The 23,072-nt window shown below is 39.4% G+C and overlaps 1 protein-coding gene across 1 annotated transcript in view; it reads left to right on the plus strand.

Annotated features, from left to right (window-relative positions):
• psd2 (pleckstrin and Sec7 domain containing 2) overlaps window positions 1–21,705 on the plus strand; it is a 99,346-nt gene extending 77,641 nt beyond the window's left edge. Inside the window, exons 11-13 of the mRNA XM_072264607.1 lie at window positions 8,779–8,922; window positions 21,490–21,537; window positions 21,568–21,705. Coding sequence (XP_072120708.1) covers window positions 8,779–8,922; window positions 21,490–21,537; window positions 21,568–21,705 — 330 coding nt within the window. The remainder of the gene's footprint in view (window positions 1–8,778; window positions 8,923–21,489; window positions 21,538–21,567) is intronic.
• The last annotated feature ends 1,367 nt before the right edge of the window (window positions 21,706–23,072 follow it).

Raw genomic sequence — 23,072 nt, forward strand, 5'->3', positions numbered from 1 at the left:
GTTATGAGGGGACATACTTGAAGTATTATAAAATTGAGATGTATGAGTAGGGTATAAACCATAAATTATTTCCCTCATCAGAGGTAAATAAAACTAGAGGACATTGGTTTAGGGTAATGGATAAGATATTTTGAAGGGATCCAAGGGAGACTTTTTTCACCCAGAGAGTGATGAGTACCTAGAATGCACTGCCAGAGAGAGCAGTGAACACTACCATTAACAGCCCAGATGTCAAGATGAACACTTAAATTACCTACTCCTTGAAGGCTGTGGCTCAAGTGCTGGAAGATGAGATGACAGAAAAATGGAGGGCTATGTGGGAGAGAAGGGTTAGATAAATCTTTGATTAGGTCAAAAGGTTGGCACAACATCATGAGTTGAAGAGCCTGTACTGTGCTGTACACTCTGTGAGATTATCATGGGATGGTATGCACTGCTTGGCAAGGACATGGTGGGCTGAATGGCCTGTTTCTATGCTGTATGGCTCTCTGACCTTAAAGGAAATCTTGAGTTACAGCTAAGGAACAACTTTCATGAAAAAAACGACATAGAGGTGAAGAAAATACAGGGAGGGTGGGACTTGAGTCATTTGTGTAGGTGAACATTCCCATATGCTCAGACGCCTTAAAAGAGTCCTATCCTGTGAGTGACCTCAAGCCTCTCCAGGGTGAATGATCAGATATCACTGCATCCATCTCTAACATGAAAATGCTATCATAATTTACAGAAAAAACAGTGATATGGTTTCCATAAGCCTGAGCATTTAAAGCTTACAGATACTCATTACCACCAGTAGCAACCCTATTATTGCCTCTGTCAGTACAATATACATTCTTTTTGAATGATCAAGTGTTAAAGGTTGCACCTAAAAGCTTTGATTTATGTAGCTAATGGAGCAAATGCACAGTATGCAACTTTCAGTGCCGTTAGATGCTGACTGATGCCGGTGAACTGTCAGACATTCTAAAATGACTTGTGTATGGAAGTGTGTTGGACAATTTCCTAATGGGTGCAATTTTACCATAATACAAACACCAGCACTACCCAACTTGAGTTTAATTGCTTTTATGTATGATTTGCGCATAAGAAACTAGCAGTAATTGATGCAATTTTCAGACTTGAATGCATGCTGGGATAAGGGATCAGAGTTAAAAGGTGTGAGAGATCAAACATTTTAAGTGTCCCTGTATAAAAAGAAAACTTCCAATTCAATCCCAAAATGAGATTTGGAAGCTCTTTTAAAAAAACAACTTTAAATTTAGAAATATATTTTGGAAGTCTTTACATTATTAAATACGCAGTTTCCTGTGATTCTTATGGTATAATTCCTTGAAAGCCATATTCTGGGCTATCAGGAAGTCAAAGATACAAGATTTAAAGATTCAAGGATTGAAATGGCATTGATTATCAAAGTGTGTATGCAGTATACAACCCTGAGATTTGTCTTCCTCACAGACAGCCACAAAACAAAGAAAAGCATGGAAACCATTCAAAGAAAAATATCAACCCCCTCCCCCATGTGCACAAAACATAAATCATACAAATGACAAAAAAAAGAGCAAAACATACAGAATATAACAGTGGTCCCAACCTCCAGGCCGCAGATCGATACCAGGCTGCAAAGAATGCAGCGGTGCAGCAGTAGTTGGAACGCACCCAGCACATCTTTAAGAAAAAAGCCAAAATAAACAAACTAATTAATTAGGTGCTGTCCGGCACGTAAATGTCGGCCCAGATCAGAGGCAATTGCCAATTGTGTGATACAATTGCCAAACCATGTCTTCTGTTTTGGGTCTTTTAGAGTATGTCATCTTAGAGTAATTTTAAAATTCTGTCCTTGGTCATGTGTTTGTCTAATCCAAAACTCCCTCAGCTTCAGATGTTTCAAATCTAATCCTGAGACCTAGGTCAATATTTGATAATGCCCCCAAGGTAATGATCAGCAAATTTGTCTGGTATTAGTTTTATCCACCAGTTTTATCCTTTGTCTCCTTTGGACCTTTCCACTATTTTCAAACACTTGACCATCACAATGAACATCTCATATTTAAAACAGTAAGCAAATATATTTTACAACTCATATAGTTACATCATAACCATTGTTTCATTTAAGTTCTTAAGTGAACAAAGGTTATAAAAGTTTTCCAAACCTCCAAGAAGAAAACCAGTTCATTATAACTGAAGAAAATTGCTACATTGCAGGAACCTACTTGAATAAATTCGTTTCATGGAAATTCAGAGCGTCTTTCTTTCAAAAATTTAAAACTGATTGATTTCGTCCTTTAACATTTTCAAAAAGATGTTTTTTTTATATATATATATATATTTTGGTTATCCTTTGGTCTAATGTATCAAGAAACAGTCAATTGTGTACCAGTTAAACAAATTTAAATGATATAGTTTAATTCTGAGATGGTCTTTTTTTTATCCAGAAAGATTAGATTTATACAAGATGCTGGCATAGTTATTGGTAAACATTTCATATAATTAAAAGTTTTAATGCAACAATCAGCAAACAAGACTTGACACAAATAACTTAATTTTAATGACATGCCTGCTCAATTTTTGCCTCCATGTTAATGTAGAAACCATGACGCCATTCCTCTAATTTACAATTACTTTACTGAATGAATTTAAGAAGATTTCCTGTAGGATAGTGAAGAAAATAGTTCTATGCATTTCTGTGTGTGCATGGCTAATCTCATTACTGGCATATCTGATGTTATTTAAAGGATAGAGTAAGACCAGAAAGGTTAATATGATATTGCTTAGTTTAATCTAGGTCTGTTTTGACCCAGTCACGTCTCTGTTGCTGGACTGTTATATATCGGAAAGAAGCATTTTTAGGATTCAATAGCATTTAATGGTTAAGAAAGGGTATGAGTTGTGTTTCCAAGCATCAGACTCTACATCTACCTTTAGCAAGTTTGTTACATTTTTCCTACACGCTAATACTTTGTAATTCACCAAATGCTGCACCCCCAAATGGACTTCTTTAAACCATCAGAGCACGATAATACTTTACCAGTAATTTCTACAGACATTATTTGTGATGTTAGATGCACAAATGCTTGCAAGTCTACAACTATCTTTTTGGAACACTTAAAGTAATAGTAAAAAGGAGCTAAATGTGTCAGTGCCATTCGTCACATATAGTGAATGGAGAAACAAGAATTAGAAAGGCACTGTTCACCTTGAACTTTGGAATGCCTTCATCTTCATACTGACTCTGTTTACTAAGGTCCCCAAGTATTGAACATTTTCATATAAAATGTGTTCCCTAAGATGCACATTACTCTGTTTTGCAAGCAACGTTTGAAAAGAATATTGATGAGTGATAATCAAGTGTCTTCAATCAGTCCTGCTGAAGGATTTCAGCCTGAAACACCGACTGTGTTTTGTTCCATAGATGCTGCCTGGACTGCTGAGTTCCTCCAGCATTTTGTGTGTGTTGCTCAGATTTTCAGCATCTGCGGATTTTCTCTTGTTTGTGTCTTCACTCAGTGTTGATTTCTTCTTCTTCTTGACGCCTGTTACGCCACTGGCTGTCCTGCGCCATCTTCTCCCTTGTGCCCAGGTGTGGTTCAGGCTCCTCATTTCTGCCTCTACACTATGGCATCTTTGGTCTCCTGTGTTTCCTCTTCCCTTCAGGGGTCCAGTGAAGTGCTCTCTTGACGATGGAGTTGGCCTCTCTTCTCATCAGATACCTAATCCACCTCCAACGTTTCCTCATGACCTCATGATGATGGTGGCCATGTCCTCCTGTGGCACTGAAGGAGTAGGGCACGGTTGGAGATTAGATTAGATTAATGTGTTTCATCAGCAACCGCTCAAAACACTTCATCACAGTGGATGTAAGTGCTACTGGATGAAAGTCATTGAGGCCGGTTACCATGTTCTTTTTAGTTACCGGTATAAGTGAAGTCGGCTTGAAATAGGTGAATGCCTCAGACTACCGATGCGAGGGGTTAAAGGTCTGTGAGCTCTCCAGCCAGTTAATCAGCATAGAACTTTAGTACTTGGCCGGGTACCCATCTGGACAAGATGCTTTTCGTGGGTTCACCCTCATGAAGGCTGTTCACACGTTGATCTCAGAGCCTGATATCACAGGATCATCGGGGGCTTTGCGAGTTCGTGATGATTCCTCTATGTTTTAATGGTCAAAATGAGCATAAAGGGCATTGAACTCATCTGAAAGTGAAGCCCTGCTGTCGTGTATCACTTGATTTAACTTTATAAGTGGTAATAGCATTCAAGCTCGGCCACAACTGTCGAGCATCCTACATTGATTCAAGTTTAGTCTGGGATTGACACTTTGCCCATGAGACAGCTTCCCAGAGATTGTACCTGGACCCCTTTTGACTTGCTTGGTCACTAAACTTGAATACCTCTGATCTGGCTCTCAGCAGATTGCTGATCTCATAATTTATCTAGGGCTTCTGGTTGGGGAAGACTCTGAATGATTTAGTGGGGTCTCACTTGTCTATGATGGTTTTTATAAAGTCCGTGACAACCATGGTGTGTTCATTCAGATCCCTAGATTAGTGCTTCAGCATGGCTCAAAGTAATCGCAAAGCTGCCCGTGACCACTTCTTTGTTGCCCTAATCCCTGGAGCTTCCCTCTTTACCCTCTGCCTGTATGCAGGTAGAAAGACAGCCAAGTGATCAGACTTACCAAAATGCTGTCTGAGCATGGTACGGTAGGCATTCCTTATCTTAGTATGGCAGTGGACTAGAGCGTTGGCACCCCTGGTGTTGCAGGTTTTATGCTGATGATATTTGGACAGGGTTTTCTTCAAACAAGCTTGGTTGACGTCCCCGATTATGGTATGAAATGCATCGGGATGGACTGCTTCTTGTTTGGTGACGGCGTTGAATTGAATTGACTTTATTACTTACATCCTTCATATACATGAGGAGTGAAAATGTTTATGTTACGTCTCCATCTAAATGTGCAATGTGCAATTTATAGTAACTTATAATAAACTGTATGTACAACAGGACAATCAATATAACATAGAAATACAATTGTATAAGAAGAAAATCAGTCTGATGGCCTGGTGGAAGAAGCTGTCCCAGAGCCGGTAGGTCCTGGCTTTTATGCTGCAGTGCAGTTTCCTGGATGGTAGCATCTGGAACAGTTTGTGGTTAAGGTGACCCGGGTCCCCAATGAACCTTCAGGCCCTTTTTACACACCTGTCTTTGTAAATGTCCTGAATAGTGGGAAGTTCACATCTACAGATGTGCTGGGCTGTCCGCACCACTCTCTGCAGAGTCCTGCGATTGAGGGAAGTACAGTTCCCATACCAGGCAGTGATGCAGTCAGTCAGGGTGCTCTCAATTGTGCCCCTGTAGAAAGTTCTTAGGATTTGGGGGTCCATACCAAATTTCTTCAACTGTCTGAGGTGAAAGAGACGCTGTTGGGCCTTTTCCACCACACAGCCAGTATGTACAGACCAAATGAGATCCTTGGTGATGTGTATGCTGAGCAACTTAAAGCTGTTCACCCCCTCAATCCCAGATCTATTGATGTTAATAAGGGTTAGCCTGTCTCCATTCCTCATGTAGTTCATAACCAGCTCCTTTGTTTTTGCGACATTGAGGGAGAGGTTGTTTTCTTGACACCACTGTGCCAAGGATTGACCTCTTCTCTGAAGGCTGCTTCATTATTATTTGAGATTAGCTCAATCAATTTAGTATCTTCAGCAAATTTAATTAGCAGATTGGAGCTGTGGGTAGCGACACAGTCATGGGTATACAGAGAGCAAAGGAGGGGGATTAGGACACAGCCCTGAGGGGTACCTGTGTTGAGGGTCAGAGGGGCAGAGTTGAGGGAGCCCACTCTTACCACCTACTGGTGATCTGACAGGAAGTCCGGGATCCAGCTGCACAACGCAGGTTGAAGGCCAAGGTCTCTGAGCTTCTTGTCGAGCCCGGAGGGAATTATAGTGTTGAACACTGAACTGTAGTCCAAGAACAACTTTCTCACATAAGCATCCTTCTTCTCCAGATGTGCAAGGACGATGTGTAGAGCTGTGGCTATTGCATCATCTGTTGATTGGTTGTGTCGGTAGGTGAATTGTAGGGGGTCCAGTGTAGGTGGTAGCATGCTGCAATGTAGTCCTTGACCAGCTTCTCAAAGCATTTGCTTATTATTGAGGTGAGTGCGACAGGACGACGGTCATTCAGACATGTTACCTTGGTCTTTTTAGGTACAGGAACAATGGTGATAATTTGAAGGAGGAGGGCACTCTACACTGGAAGAGTGAGAGATTAAAAATGTCAGTAAACACACCAGATCGTTGTGCTGCGCACACTTTGAGTACTTGCCCTGGGCTGCTGTCTGGTCCCGCAGCCTTGTGACGTTGGAAACAGCTGCGTACTTCAGCCTCAGAGATGACCAAGCTGCAGGTCGCATCAGCGGCTCTCCTCAGGTGCTCACTGTTGGCAACATCGAATCGTGCATAAAGAAGATTTAGCTCATCTGGGAGAGAGGCAGTGATGTGGAAACTTCACTGCGTTTAGCTTTGAAGTCTGCGATGGTGTGCAGACTTTGCCATAAGCTGTGTGTGCTGTTGGTGGAGAGTTGTGTCTGAATCTTGTCCCTGTATTGTTGTTTTGCTGCCTTGAAGACTTTGCGCAGATCGTAGCTGCATTTCCCGAGTTCCTGTTGGTCACTGGCAACGTGAGCCCTGTGTCACATGGTGAGTGCTGTTGGTCACTGGCAACGTCAGCCCTGTGTCACATGGTGAGTGCTGCTCACACGGAGCTGTTGATCCAGGGTTTCTGGTTTGGAAAGACCCTGACTGATTTCTGCGGGACAACATGCTTGATGCACTTCCGGATGAAACTCCTGATGGAACTCCCAGGCATCATTATGGAAGATATTCCAGTTGACGTCATCAAAGCAGCCCTCTAGCACAGAGACTAATTGGTCAGACCAACATCGGACGGTTTTAACTATGGCTGCCTCTTGTTTCAGCTTCTGCCTGTACCTCAGTAGCAGCAAGATGGAGGAGTGATCCGATTTTCTGAACAGCGGGCAGAGAGGTGCTTTGTGAGCATTGCAGAAAGGTTGGTCAAGTATGCTATCTCCCCATGTGCTCACCTGGATATGTTGACAAAACTTCAGACAGACTTTAGACAGCGACGCTGTATTAAAGTCTCCAGCGACGATGAAGGCAGCCTCCAGGTGTGCATTCTCCAGGGTGCTGATCGTCTCATACAGTTCCTTGAGAGTCAGGTCAGTATCAGCCTGCAGTGGAGTATACACTGCTGTGATAACAACAACCGTGAACTCCCTAGGCTGCCAGAAAGGTCTACACAACAGCACAAGGTACTCCAGATACTGCATCGTGCAGTGTCTCAAGTGCTTGATTATATTTGGCCACTGGTAGTATGCAAATTGAGGTCAGGATTATGGAGGAGAACTGCCAAGGTAAATAGAACAATGGTATTCAACCATTAGGTGGCTCAAGATTAGTGAGGACTTGGCTTGGTGCTCGCATTCCTACATATGAGGCAAAAATATTATATTTAAATATTAATCCATATTAGAGTAGATAACCATAGCATTTGCTTCAATATTGTACTGAAGAAGTGTTATACTAATGGCAATGTCCTCCTTTAGATGAAATATTACATAATGTCCCAATTGTGATAGAACAGCATCTCATAGCAGTACTCAGAGAACAGCAGGGCCATTGTCCCCAGTGTAAAGCCTAATATTTATTTCTCAACCAACATAGTGATAAATAAATGATTTTGTCACTATCTGATTGATCTTTTCTAAGTTTTATTCTGTGCAGCTGAGCTTATGTTACAATGGTGACAATACTTCAAAAGTAACTCAGAGGATTTGGCAATAGTTAGAGGTCACGAAAAATCCATAACTTTTTTTCACTTGGAAAATAGCCAAAATGACCAGACTGCATTGTTTAACGATTCCTATTATAATATGCTATTGCTGAACCAGGATCCTGACGGCAGGTCCAGTTATCACTTTAAATGAGTAATAATGATGATTCTGATGAATCCCTGCATTCTCACCTGCAGTGCTTATTAAATATGATTTAATTACTACAACATATTATCACTTTAATTTGCAATAGGAGTATTACTTTCTCATATTTTCACCCTTCCATTTAATAGCTAACTTTGGTTTCAACTGCAGTCAGTTATTTTTGATTCAACTCATTTAAAAATCCAAACCACATAAATGTAACTTGTGAATCACTTTTAATGAAATTAAGAATTACCATGTGAGATCTATGCAAATGTTTTATAAATGTATTTATTTATTGAAGAACAGTGCAGAATAGGCCCTTCTGGCCCTTCGAGCCGTGCCGTCCAGCAACCTCTGATTTAATTCTAGCTTAATCACAGGACAATTAACAATGACCAATTAACCTGCCAACTAGTATGTCTTTGGACTGTGGGAGGAAACCGGAGTACCAGGAGGAGACTCATGCAGTCAGGGGGTGAAGTTACAAACTTATTACAGACAGCGGTGGGAATTGAACCCATGTCGCTGGTACTGTAAAGCGTTGCGCTAACCATTACGCTACTGTACCGTTAAACTTTAATTTTAATTCTAATGCAACTTCTTTACGCGCAGTGGTTTCCTTTCAAAGAAATTAGATAACAAAAGTTGCATATATAGAATCTTTAAATCAAGGAAAACCAACAATATTTTGAAATTACGGACTATTTCTGTACTTTTAACTTGCATTAAATTCTAAAAATGCCTTTTCTAATATATAATTTGATGACAAATAGGAAGAACAGCTGAAGTCACACGAGACCAAATGGAGACAGATTTCAACTGAATTAGCAGAACACAGTACTCAGCCTCCTGGGAAGAATGTCAAATCTAAAGAAGCAGAGGAATACCGACTTAAAGAACATTATTTAATATTTGAGGTGAGAATGCTATTTGAAGTGCAAGAATCCATATAAAATGTGTAGTGTTTGGCCACTGAACATCAAATGATATCCTGTGATGTTACAAAAGAGAAATGGCAATTAAGCTGTGCATTTATTGGGCATTAAAGACTAATCACATTACATCTTTCAAAATGTTCAATCTACAAATATTGTTGCCTTTTTTTATTTGCAGATGCTAAAGAATAGGATAAATCATACTGCAAAATCTTTGATGAAATAGATTAGCACATCATTGTAAATTAACTCACAAAGAAAGTCATGATTTATAATTTTTCTACCAATATGGAAAAGAAACAATTGTGAAGATGAAGAGTTAAAATTGCCTTCGGTTGACAGCATTAAATGAACACTAGAATGCCAACTATCCAGTTCAAGACCCTCCCAAAAGTTGGTTTTATTAATTTCTATTGAACAAAATACTTCTACTGTCTTCATGTTTGCCTCTGTGCTTTTGCTACAGCCATACTCCTGGTTTCATAGTCGATTGAAAACTTAACTGCCATGTCATATCATGGAACAACTAAGCCTCAACAACTAGGCTTAAGGTGGCAGATATTGAAGTCTTAACCCCAGATCTTCCTTTTGGTCTTTAATCTGCTTTTAATTGTCTCTAATAGTATAAAAAAAGAACAATTCAAGCAGAATAAATGACCATACTGTAAAAATTATTTTAAATATTTATAAAGATAATAGATTTAGTTAATTTTACTAGTTTTACTTTAATTTAACAAGTTGTTTAACAAAGAAGTTTAAAAAACATTGAAATATTGAATCTAAATTGGCTATACCATTAAAGTAAATAAGATTGTGGTCTTAATACCAGTCAACCCTGGCTTAAAGCTGAGGGAACAGAAGTTTGTACTCTCCCCTGGACCCAACACTGTGTCCAGTGGTAATGTACCATTTGACAAGCAGTCTTTGGCACCGTAGTGCCAAAGAACTACAATTCTCTGTGATATAGCCAGTCACAGGTGAGTAGGTTTTGACATAATGTTGGGAAGAGTGCAGCAGTCAGCAGTCAGAGGGAGATTTCCTCCCTCATTTGGCAGTTAACCGAGCTGTTGTTGAAGAAATGACAAACTTGCGATCTCTATTGCTCACTATTTAAATTTCATAGATGGAAAACTGTATTTGCAGAACCATGATTTTCCAACTAGTATTTATTATGAGCAACAGATCTCTACTGAACACTCAGGAGTAATCTGTGTTGTAATGAAATACTCAAATTAAAGATAATTGTACATAATGTTATGTTATTTCAATCTAATGGCAGTGTTGCACAATATATTATTCTCATGTTTGAATTAATTCTCCCATTCTCTTCATACCATTATGCAAACATTTTAGTAAAGATAACATTTGTGTGACCGAATAGCTATGTGTTAAAATCTTGTTATGTAACATCCCACATAGTAACTGACTCTATTTTATTCTGTCCTACTTTTGCCAGAATTTATTTGTACATTTGAACTAATTTATAGTCACAAACCAGCATCTACTATGGGTAATCTCCTCAATACATTAATAATCTTTGAATAGAGCACTTTATTGAGCTAGACTAGAATTTCTGTTGGTGAATGATTTTCAATGACAGGATGTAAAATTAGATTAACAATGGCTACCTTGATTATCTACCAGGAATCTTCACAAAAACTGTCAGAGAGTTTCATTCGTAATTGTAACTCTATAAAGAGTCAGATCATGCTGACAAATAACTGATTATTTCCATAGAGAACTGGCAGCTAGCTGCAGTGCACAAGTTAGTGTATTCTAGCTTTCCGGACATGCACTGTGTACTATGGAATTACCTTGTACACCAAAGAACAAATGTTGGTATACCTGACCTTACAGTCTGACCCTGATACATCCTCAGATGAGCTAAGTAGTTAAGTATACATACACTAGCCATAGATGGCAAATGTAGTGTAATCCATTCATTTGAATGTAATTAATGTAAGACAGTGAGTTTGCTGTTTAATTTTGCTTATTCCACTCTTTTTTTTATAAATCAAAAGCAAAACTATAATGATGTACCTCAAATTAAGTGTTTCTTTTTACAATTGAAGCAGAGCTTTGAAAACTGTGAGTATGGACTTCTGGATAATGCACTCTTCTGGTCCTACTCTCTCCTTGCTCCTTGCTTACATAAAGAGCCCTAGCAGAACTCACCCAACATTCAGTGAAATCTGGTGCAGCATTGTTAAATATTTTTCTCAGAAAACAGAACACAAAAAGGAGACAGACATTAACCAGCTACCTCAAATCAGCAAATGGCCCTGAATTAATGGATAAGCGCTTTACATGCCATTGTGAGTCATTGTGTAATAAAGCTTTGACTGAAACTGTCATGTGGTGTTAGGATATGTCATGTAAAGACTGAGTCTCTAGCCATGGCTAACTTCATGTGCAGTACAGCCACAGAACAGAGGGTTCAAGACTTTGGGAGCTATACAGGGGCAAAAGATTAATGCAACCCAGAAACAATACATCTGGGCAGTGGTGGGTGGCTAACAGCATAAAGCAGGTTAGATCAAAAAGATGAATGAGCCAACTTTCTTAAACCATTTTCAAAGATCTATATTATTTCCCTGCAAGAAGAAAGTGGCTTTTGATGTTAATTATTACCTCAAACTAAATGTTTTTTGCTTATTTCCTCATTTTCATTAAGCATCTGGAGATTTTCCTTAGTCCGTCTCTGTCACAGGACATCAGACTAGAGATAAATAAAGAAAATGCTTTTTGAGAGAGGTCACTGAATACCAGAATGTCACTGAATACATCATTTTGCTAGAAACAGATTATACCAGAACTTCTCTGAATGTACAAATTCCAGTTCATTGGGACGCATTGAGACTAGTACATTATGGCCCAATTAAGCAGCTGCCCCAAATAGCAGAAGCTTCATGGAAATAGTTAAAAAGGTATAAAAAAGGCAAACTACCATTCAACTGAGTAACAAATTATGTACTTAACTGAAATACAGAACAAATTAGAACACTATCAATACTACTACAGTACTATAAAACTCTGTATTAGTTCCTAATAGTTATCAATGGAGGACACTGTGTTTATTGAATTGCATGTAAATGAATTAAATCAGCACAGACATCTAGTGCAGATAATGGACTGCCTTAATACAATACTATCAACAACAGCATCCTCCAAATCTTCATTTTTGTTGAAACATTCAAGATGATTGTTGATATCTTCAAATTCTTCATAATTCCTAACTTGTTGAAGTTGTGAAATAGGTTCATTTTCACTTCTGGCCGTTTCTGACATTTCCAAGCCTGAATACTTGAAACCACAATGAGCAAAACAGTTCGAATTGTCTTACTACTGATTTCTCACCAACTATCAAAGACAAAAATCACTTTTTTTTCAAACACAAGCACACGTAGCTGATGCTATTTAAAAACGTTGCTGTAAGCACAGTGTAGTGTCTAATGGCAACACAAGTGCACGCATCTGACACTAGTTAGAAAACGTTCACGGTCTCCTGCCCCAGTTAACTAAAATAATGTTGCAAATAATTGACATTGTGCCCCAAATAAATGAAGGGAATCCCAGCTATTTTCCCAATCAGTTTTTGTTGTTTGAGAGTTAGTGGCTTCTCTGATAAGCTGATGGTCCAATTAACTGGAATCCACTGTATCTGTAATCTATCAATTGTATCTACAAACTCAGATTTCCATGCAGGCCTTTTGTCAACACTTGATAATTTCAGCCAATGCCTTGTTACATTAATGAGCAGGAAAATCCCTTCAGCACGGTTAACCATTAATTCAAGGGTGTTTGAATTTGAGGTTGTTGGCCTCTGTCACCATTTTTTCTGATAGTGAAAGATGAAATATGTCTATGGTGTTCTGCTAGGGTTACCATTGCAGTTGAAAATACAGAAGGGAGTAGGAACAGAGGAGATCATTATCTAGGGAAGTATAAAACACAGCTTTTTTTCAGGCACCAACTCTTCAGAGGAGCAATAATGTGTTTGTGTTTAAGTAGTTTTATTCACCTGAACGTGGAAAGATTCAATCTTCTATCCATTACCTGTGCCAAGACATTCAAGGTGATGAAGCAAAATCTAATCTTTCAGACAATTAGTTTGTTCTTGTTACGTACCTCGTAACTGGGTTGCCAAACCAGCAGAAATGGACCACTTAGTTGGAAGTCTGGATTACTGGAACTAAGAAAGCTTTATTAAAGAAATAAGTAACACAGTACTCTAATCGTAAGGATATAAATGCAACAGGTTAGCAATGATAAAACACATATGTACACAGAACTAGAGTAATAGGAATCAATCAAGCTCTATCGCAGTCTAGGGGTAAAATGATCAGTCTCAAGTGACGCAGAGTTCAGTTCAGCTTAGTACAGTTTGCAGTAATCGCTGTTGTGCCGTTGGAGGGGGAGAGAGAGAGAGAGAATGCAAATTTGATTCAGCAGACCTTTGATGTTCACAGGTGGTTTCGGGCGGACCCTTTTATGTCTTCTGTGGTCACCAATTGTGACCCCTCCGTTCCGGATACGACTGTTCTTCCGCGGTGAACCCGGCACCCAGGCAAGGGTGGACACACACACCAGGTTCCCGCCGATCATACCTTTTCACCCTGTGCGTCTATGGTTGGTTCCCGCAACCAGACCTCCAAACTCCCACCAACTTGTGGGGGTACACAGCTTTTCCAGGGTCTCGTTATCTCGTGATCTCATGGTGTCTCGTGCCTTAGCGAACCTGTTCTTTTTATCCCCCTGCTGGAGTATCACCTGTCCATCAAACTTCAAACAGTTCAGGTTCAAAGCAACCGATCTGTCAATACTCAGACTGGTGTCTCTTTTCGTTATCTCTCTCTCCTCTCTCATTAACATTTTGAACGTTTCTCCATTTGTCTCCCTTATCTCTCTCATCAGCATCAATCTTCTGATAACTTGGTTTGTCGTCACATTCTGAAGTTCTGTGTTCTGTCTACACTAAGCTTCATCTCCCCTGACATCACCCTGAAATGACATTAAGCTGATGAATAGTATCTGTCTACCATATTGTAATGAGCTGCTGGCGCTAATTTCACATGCCGTCTGGGATCAAGCAAAAGGCATGTGCTTTGCAAACTCAAATAAAAAGCAAATTGAAAGGATTCTTCAGTGGAAGTCATCGTTAGCCTTTTCCCCTTATATTAATGTGTTACATACCAAAGAATATCTGAGATGTTCATTACAATACCAGTGGGGCTTGCTAAGGTCCTCAGCATCTGCTGAATGTTCCACAGTTTTCCAGGACATTAAAAAGAACAATTATAACATTGATAACAGAGAAATTGGTGGAGGTTTCAAGAACAAGGAAGGTTGCCAAAACAATACAGCAGGATTTAGATCCATTGGAAATTTGGATGGAGAAATGGAAGGTGGAGATTAGTCCATCTTTGGAAGGTCAAATGCAAGTGGTATATATATTTATGAGGAGCCCTAGGTATTCCAATATATGGAGGCAAGTCCATAGTTCGCTGAAAGTGACAACACAAGTGGTGAAGAAGGCATACGTGTCTTCTTTTGTCAGGGCTTTGAGAATAAAGGTTGGGGATTCATCTTACAGCTTTATAAAACTTTGGTTAGACCGGATTTGGAATATTGTGTGAAATTCTGGTTGCCAAACTGCAGGAAGGATGTGGAGGATTTGGGGAGGCTGCAGAAGAGACTCACCAGAATGTTGTTTGGATTGGACAACCTTAGCTATAAGGAGATCTTGAACAATCATGGTTTGTCTTCTCTGGAGCAACAGGAGCAACACACACATAAAATGCGGAGGTTACCTAGATGGAAAATGAGGTGTTTTTCCTCCAACCTCAGAACAGCCTCATTAAGGAAGTAGAGGAGGCCATGGACCAACATGTAGGAATTATTAAAATGGGTGGCCACTGGAAAATCCCACCTGTTGTGGTAGACAGAGCAAAGGCGTTTGACAAAGTGGTCCCCCAATCATAAAGGAGGTTGCACTGGGAGTACCAGATACAATAGACCCTGACAGATTTGCAGGTGAAGTCTTGCCTCACCTAGAAGGACTGTTTGGGAACATAAATGGTGGTGAAGGAGATAAAAGAGTGGCCACCCATTTTAATTCTGTTTCCCATTCCGACACGTTGGTCCATGGCCTCCTCTTCTGTCACGTTGAGGCTACTGTCAGGTTGGAGGAGCAACACCTCATATTCTATCTGGGTAGCCTCCAAACTGACTTCATGAACATCAATTTCTCTAACTTAGAGTAATTTCTCATCCCTTCGCCTTCTCTCTTTTTCCATTCCCCACTGCAACAGCCCTCTCATCCCCTCTTCTCCCCACCTGCCCATCATCTCCCTCTGGTGCTGCTCTTCCTTCCCTTTCTCCCATGGTCCACTCTCCTCTCCTATCATGTTCCAGAATTTTCTGTTTGTTGCTCTGGATTTCCAGCATCTGCAGAATCTTGCTGGAGGCTGAGATGTGAATTGATAGGACTATATAAAATTGTGAGAGGCATGGACATTTTAAATAGACAGCCTTTTTCCCAGGTTGGAAATGTCATCCAGTGGAGCGGATAGGTTTGAAGTGAAAGGGGAAAGTTTCAAGGAAAATGTCAAGTTTTTTTTAATATAGAAAGTGGTTTAGACAAGCAGCAAGTAGAAGGATACAGATCACATGCAGGCAGAGATTGATGCCGACATGGCGGACCCAAAGGGTCTGTGCCAATGCAATACCATCCTGTGTTCTAAAGGAATGTGTAGCTAACCCAGTGCTGACCAGAAGAATTTTGCCAAAGCAACATCAAGACTGTGTATTTCAACTGCTCTGTCAGAAATATTACAACACCTAAAATGGTGGATTAAAATATATTTCTCGAAGATCAAAGCGCAAAATGTTGCTAGTCATGAACACAACGATAATGTCCTGGAGACAGTTCACAGAATTACTTCTCTTGCTTCTTCTTTCAAATATGATTTTCAAATATGATCTAAGCTGCATGCAATTGGAGCCTGTGATTTAAATTTTGACGGTGTCACTTTGGATCGATTGAGCAATCTGGCTCTCTTTGCTGTCTCTGAGGGAGTTCAGTGAGGTTGGGAGCAGAGTGTCCGCCCTGGAGGCGGGGCGCAAGCCCATGATTGGCTCCATTGCTTCTCTCTAATTGAGGCGTTGAGCAAGGTTGAAGTCAATGATGACGAGAGTGGAAGGCAGGCGGGTGTTCAGTGACATCTGCCTGCGTTTGACCAGTCTTCCTCTTCCTCTCGCCAGCTATTATAACCATATAACCATATAACAATTACAGCACGGAAACAGGCCATCTCGGCTCTTCTAGTGCATGCTGAACTCTTACTCTCACCTAGATCCACTGACCTGCACTCAGCCCATAACCCTCCATTCCTTTCCTGTCCATATATCTATCCAATTTAACTTTAAACAACAACATCGAACCTGCTTCAACCACTTCTGCTGGAAGCTCGTTCTATACAGCTACGACTCTCTGAGTAAAGAAGTTCCCCCTCATGTTACCCCTAAACTTTGGTCCTTTAACTCTCAACTCATGTCCTCTTGTTTGAATCTTCCCCACTCTCAATGGAAAAAGCCTATCTATGTCAACTCTATCAATCCCCTTCATAATTTTAAACACCTTTTTCAAGTCCCCCCCTCAACCTTCTACGCTCCAAAGAATAAAGACCTAACTTGTTCAACCTTTCTCTGTAACTTAAGAGATGAAACCCAGGCAATATTTTAGTAAACCTCCTCTGTTCTCTCTCAATTTTATTGACATCTTTCCTATAATTCGGTGACCAGAACTGTACACAATACTCCAAATTTGGCCTTACCAATGCCCTATACAATTTCAACATTACATCCCAACTCCTATACTCAGTGCTCTGATTTATAAAGGCCAGCATACCAAAAGCTTTCTTCACCCTATCCACATGAGATTCCACCTTCAGGGAACTATGCACCATTATTCCTAGATCCCTCTGTTCTACAGCATTCTTCAATGCCCTACCATTTACCATGTATGCCCTATTTTGATTAGTCCTACCAAAATGTAGCACCTCACATTTTTCAGAATTAAACTCCATCTGCCATCTTTCAGCCCACCCTTCGAACTGTCCTAAATCTTTCTGCAAGCTTTGAAAACCTTCCTCATCATCCACAACACCACCTATCTTAGTATCATCTGCATACTTACTACTCTAATTTACCACCCCATCATCCAGATCATTAATATATATGACAAACAACATTGGACCCAGTACAGATCCCTGAGGCACACCGCTGCACAACGTCCTCCAATCTGACACACAGTTATCCACCACTACTCTCTGGCGTCCCCCATCTAGCCACTGCTGAATCCATTTTACTACTTCCATATTAATGCCTAACGATTGAACCTTCCTAACTAACCTTCCGTGTGGAACCTTGTCAAAGGCCTTACTGAAGTCCATATAGACAACATCCACTGCTTTACCCTCATGAACTTTCTTAGTAACCTCATCAAAAAATTCAATAAGATTTGTCAAACATGACCCTCCACTCACCCATGTTGACTGTTCCTAATCAGACCCTGTCTATCCAGATAATTATATATACCATCTCTAAGAATACTTTCCATCAATTTACCCACCACTGACGTCAAACTCACAGGCCGATAATTGCCAGGTTTACTCTTAGAACCCTTTTTAAACAATGGAACCACATGAGCAATACGCCAGTCCTCCGGCACCATCCCCATTCTAATGACATTTGAAATATTTTTGTCAGAGCCCCTGCTATTTCTACACTGACTTCCCTCAAGATCCTAGGGAATATCTTGTCCGGACCCGGAGACTTATCCACTGTTATATTCCTTAAAAGTGCCAATACTTCCTCTTCTTTAACTGTCATACTTTCCATAACAACCTTTCTTGTTTCCTTTACCTTACACAACTCAATATGCTTCTCCTTAGTGAATACTGAACAAAAGAAATTGTTCCAAAATCTCCCCCATCTCTTTTGGCTCTGCACATAGCTGTCCACTCTGATTCTCCAAGGGACCAATTTTATCCCTCACTATTCTTTTGCCACCAGCAGCCTCGAATCTTCTTTTAGCTTTTCTAATTTCTTTCTTAAGATTCTTTTTACATTTTTTATATCCCTCGAGTACCTCATTAACTCCAAGCTGCCTATATTTATTGAAGATCCCTCTCTTTTTCCGAACCAAGTTTCCAATATCCCTTGAAAACCATGGCTCTCTCAAACTTTTAACCTTTCCTTTCAACCTAACAGAAACATAAAAATTCTGAACCCTCAAAATTTCACCTTTAAATGACCTCCATTTCTCTATTACATCCTTCCCATAAAACAAATTGTCCCAACCCACTCTTTCTAAATCCTTTCGCATCTCCTCAAAGTTAGCCTTTCTCCAATCAAAAATCTCAATCCTAGGTCCAGTTCTATTCTTCTCTATAATTACTCTGAAACTAATGGTATTGTGATCACTTGACCTGAAGTGCTCCCCAACACATACCTCCGTCACCTGCCCTGTCTCATTCCCTAACAGGAGATCCAACACTGCCCCTTCTCTAGTTGGTACCTCTATGTATTGCTGCAAAAAACTATCTTGCACACATTTGACAAACTCCAAAGCATCCAGCCCCTTTACAGAATGGGCTTCCCAGTCTAGGTGTGGAAAATATAAACTCTCCCATAATCACAATCTTGTGCTTACTACAGATACCTGCTATCTCCTTACAAATTTGCTCCTCCGGTTCTCTGTCCCCATTAGGTGGTCTATAATACACCCCTATAAGCGTCACAACACCTTTCCTATTCCTCAATTCCACCCAAATAGCCTCCCTAGACGAGTCCACTAATCTATCCTGCCAGAGCACTGCTGTTTTATATTCTCTGACAAGCAATGCAACACCTCCCCCTCTTGCCCCTCCTATTCTATCACATCTGAAGCAACGAAATCCTGGAATATTTAGTTGCCAATCACACCCCTCCTGCAACCACATTTCACGAATAGCTACAACGTCATATTTCCAGGTATCAATACATGCTCTAAGCTCATCCACCTTTCTTACAATGCTCCTAGCATTAAAATAGATGCATTTAAGAAATTCTCCACCTCCCACTCTCTGTTTATCCTTAATGGAGCAAACTTCATTATATTTTTCTTCCTTCTCCCCTACATCAACCTCCCCTCTCCTAGTCTCCTTAATTTGATTCCCTCCCCCCAACCATTCTAGTTTAAAGTCACCTGTCAGAGGAAAATGCAGGAGTCTTGGATTCCACATTGCAAGGATTGCCCAGTGAGCCTCGTGGCTGTGGACTCATTTTGGGGGATATTGAGGTTCATGTCCATGTTTTTCTGGATTCTGGTTACTCCTTTTTTTGTTGTTTCTGGGCGGTTTGATCGGGGTGCTTCAACAAAGACTGCCTCTGCAGCCTGAAGTTTCCTAGTGTGCAGCACTGAACTGAGCTAAACTCAATACTCCTGGACTCTTGGCTTGATGTTTGGTATTCTATGTGTTGTTCGCTCACTTTTTGCCGTTTGTGCAACTTCTTTTTTCGCGTCTTGGGTGTTTGATGTTTTCCTTGAACAGGTTCCATGGCGTTCCTTTGTTTCATGTCTGTTTGCGGGAGGGCGAACATCAGAGTTACATTCTGTCTTCATACTTCAATAATAATGTTCTTTGAATCTTTGAAGTGCATTCTATGAATGGCACAATATCAATGAAAGTTGTATCTCCCCAACAGGTGACTTATAGTCCAGTGAGGTTGCCTTGAATATGGCTAACAAATTTCTCCATGATCCCAGTCTTCTGGTGAATAACTTCTCTTACTAACATCACCAATAAGAGTTAAATCCTTAGGATCTGCAGCTGAAGAAGAACTTGATCTGGATTCTGGTATTTCTATTCCTGCAATTTGCATTTCGTTATTTAAACCATCACATAGATGATCAAAATACTAAAGGAAGATCTTTTGATCAGCATTTCTGTGCTGGCTGAAATGGGAGTACTGAAAATTATCTTATGCTCTTAATGATAGAACATAGAGCAGAAAGCGCAGGAAGAGACATTTTGACCCATGATGGTCAGGTCCAAGCATGATACCAAATTAAACCTTCTGCCTGCACATGATCCATATCACTCCATTATGTGCTTATTCATGTACCTGTCTGAAAGCCTCTTGAATAATGTTATTGTATCAACTTCCATTACCACCCCGGCAACATGTTCCAGACGCCCACCACTGTGTAAAACTTGTCTCATTCATCCCCCTTAAACCTGCCCTCATTTCCCCTTAAAGCTTTTCCCTCTAAGTGTTTGACATGCTGGGAAGAAATATTCAGTCTATGCCTCTTATAATTCATGGACTTCTATCAAGTCTCTCTTTAGCTTCTGACGCTCTGGAGTAAACAACCCAATTTTGTCCAACCTCACATACCTAATTCAGGCTATATCCTAGCAAATCTATTCTGAAACCTCCCCCCAAAGCCTTCACATCCTTCTTGTAATGGAACAACTAAAGCTGCATTCAATGCTCCAAGTGTGGCCTAACCGAAGTTTTATACAACTACAACATTACTTCCTGACTTTTGAAACTTTATGCCCCTAGCTATGAAGGCAAACATTTCATACACCTTCTTTACTACAATATCTACTTGTTTACTCTCTAAACCTTTGTACAGAGTGGGACATTCAAGATGGCATATCAGCACTTCCACTGGAGAATTAAGCAAAGACCAATAATTACTGCCCTTTGCTACTGGATGGTCACATCAACGACAAACATCTTTGTTATTCCTTGGTGGTTTAAAACTCAGCCTTTGCAAAATGATGTTAACTATCTTATCGATGCTGCTGGTTCAGTATCAACAAAACACATTTTAACAGATGAAACACAGTGAATACAACTCTGTAACGTGGAACAAGTATAGCATTGTGGCTAAAATTATTTTACTACTTAACAAGCCCTGGTATTCTTTTAGATCATGCAGCAAAGAATGCTGTGTTTTTTTTCCAAAATGAATGTCTTTTCAAGAGCTAATCACAATAAGAAAATTGTCATCATTTGCACATTTTGGGGAAAATAGTTAATTGGTGGGAATAGGTCATAGGCCTTGGATACTCAAATTTGCACAGAGCATTAACTTCACAGTCTCTTCCTTTTCAGAGAGCAGAGATCATAGAGGCTGTTTTGTGGAAATGAGTGAGAGAAGTGATGGTTGATAGGAGGAGAGGTTGGGAGTGGGTGGGAGAAGATTGGTGTTATGTGTAGAGAATTGGATTGAGCAACCATCAACCACAACATGTGGATTGCACAGTGTTGCATGAAGGCAGGCCATGCTACAGGTGGAAAGATTGAAAAAAGGGAACTTAAGAAATATTAGGTCTCTGTGCTCAAATAATCATTGAATTCAATTTGAGATAAGAGATCCCTGTTGTTCACCTATTAAACAAAAGATTAAGGATCTATTTCAATAATTTTCCATTGTTTAGCAGCATGTCCTCTATGTTAAACTGACTCTTGTATTGTTATTTTCTTCTACAGAAAAATCGATATGAAGCATATATTAATCTACTGAAGGCAAAACTAAAGGTAGGAACTGATGATCTGGAAAAAATAGAGGCAATTATTTTCAACACTGAAAATGATGAAAGTTCCTTGAGGAAGACTCAGTCTAGTCCTTCTCTAAACCAAGGACATTTTTCTCTCAATGGCAAAATGGAAAAGGACATTATAGAACAGAAAAGTCATCCCAAGTAAGAATCAATGTAATTAGATGGAATTTACAAACTTGTATGGAGTAAACATGGCAAGTTCATTATATACATCTTTGATAGTTCAGAAGTATATTGGACATAATTTTTAATATTCTGTTGTAATTTTTTAATATCTCACATTTCTTGTATTCCCTTAAAATCTTTACTACTTATTCTCCTAAACATTATTCTCTTACTCCAAGCCAGTTTAGGATTCTATTAAACCTGTCAGAATAAAATACTAGGAGGCCATTTTAAGGCTCATAATTTGTTTTTTTTTGTCCAGCCCTGCTAATTTTCTTTTTCATTGTTAAGCCATGTATTCATTTTTGCTAGGTTGAATATTTTGTCCAAAGCTTTGAATCCAATGCTTTTATTGATCTGAGAGCTATGTTTTCTGGAGAATTATTTTTCCATCAATTTTCTTTAAATTCACTTTCAATTTGATTGGAATCATATTTAGCATGTAGATTGCAAAGCAACTAAGAACAAATTTCTATGCTGTATCCTTGGTTCTGCAGTATGGTACTTAATTATAGTTGGCTATTTAATTGGCTTGTATGTTTGAACATTAGTTTCTATTTACATCTACTTTCAAAGCATCCTCTTCATTTTTTTAAAGCTTATAATTTTCCAAAATTTTATTGCAGTGAGACATTAAATGGATAACAGACTTTTATAGCATTGCTCTCAGCCACTTTAAAGCTGCACTGCTTTACAGGGCTTAAAGAGTTTTAATATTCCTGGAAAAAAACAGGCAATAGTTTTATAAACATTTGTTTCTAAAATGTTGTTTGTAAGTATTCACATTGTATATTATAATTATATAGCTCAAATAAACTTGGGTTCCTAAATTGCCTGTCATTATGATTAACACTACATATGAACACATAGTAGTATGCATGCTGGAAATCTCCTATTAGACTCAACAGAAAAAGAACAGCCTAACTTTTCATATTACTGCATTTTGTTACCATTAATATCTAATATTGCACATTTAATTTTACATATTATCTTGTTTACTTGAATGAACAACTAGATTTAATTTTATCTTTAATAATTATTGTCAAATATTGTACAGAAATACTGTTACATACACAGTACCATTTTGTGTATGTGTGATGTGAACAATGTTAAATGGAGTTTTCAATAATCAAGTACATTTCTCCATTTTTCGTAAGATAGCTTGCTTGGATTTTGTTAGCGTATGAAAATGATTGTAAGGAGGAATGGATTCAGTTTCTTTATTTAAGAATACTACCTAATATATATCATCAAAAGGAATATTATATCTGTAATGGTGCTTCTTCTACCAATCAATTTATTTATGTGCAATATAATGTGTGTTATGGTGGTATCAAGCAAATCTGT

The sequence above is a fragment of the Mobula birostris genome, chromosome 7 (genome assembly GCF_030028105.1).
Source record: "Mobula birostris isolate sMobBir1 chromosome 7, sMobBir1.hap1, whole genome shotgun sequence".
Lineage (NCBI taxonomy): Eukaryota > Metazoa > Chordata > Chondrichthyes > Myliobatiformes > Myliobatidae > Mobula > Mobula birostris.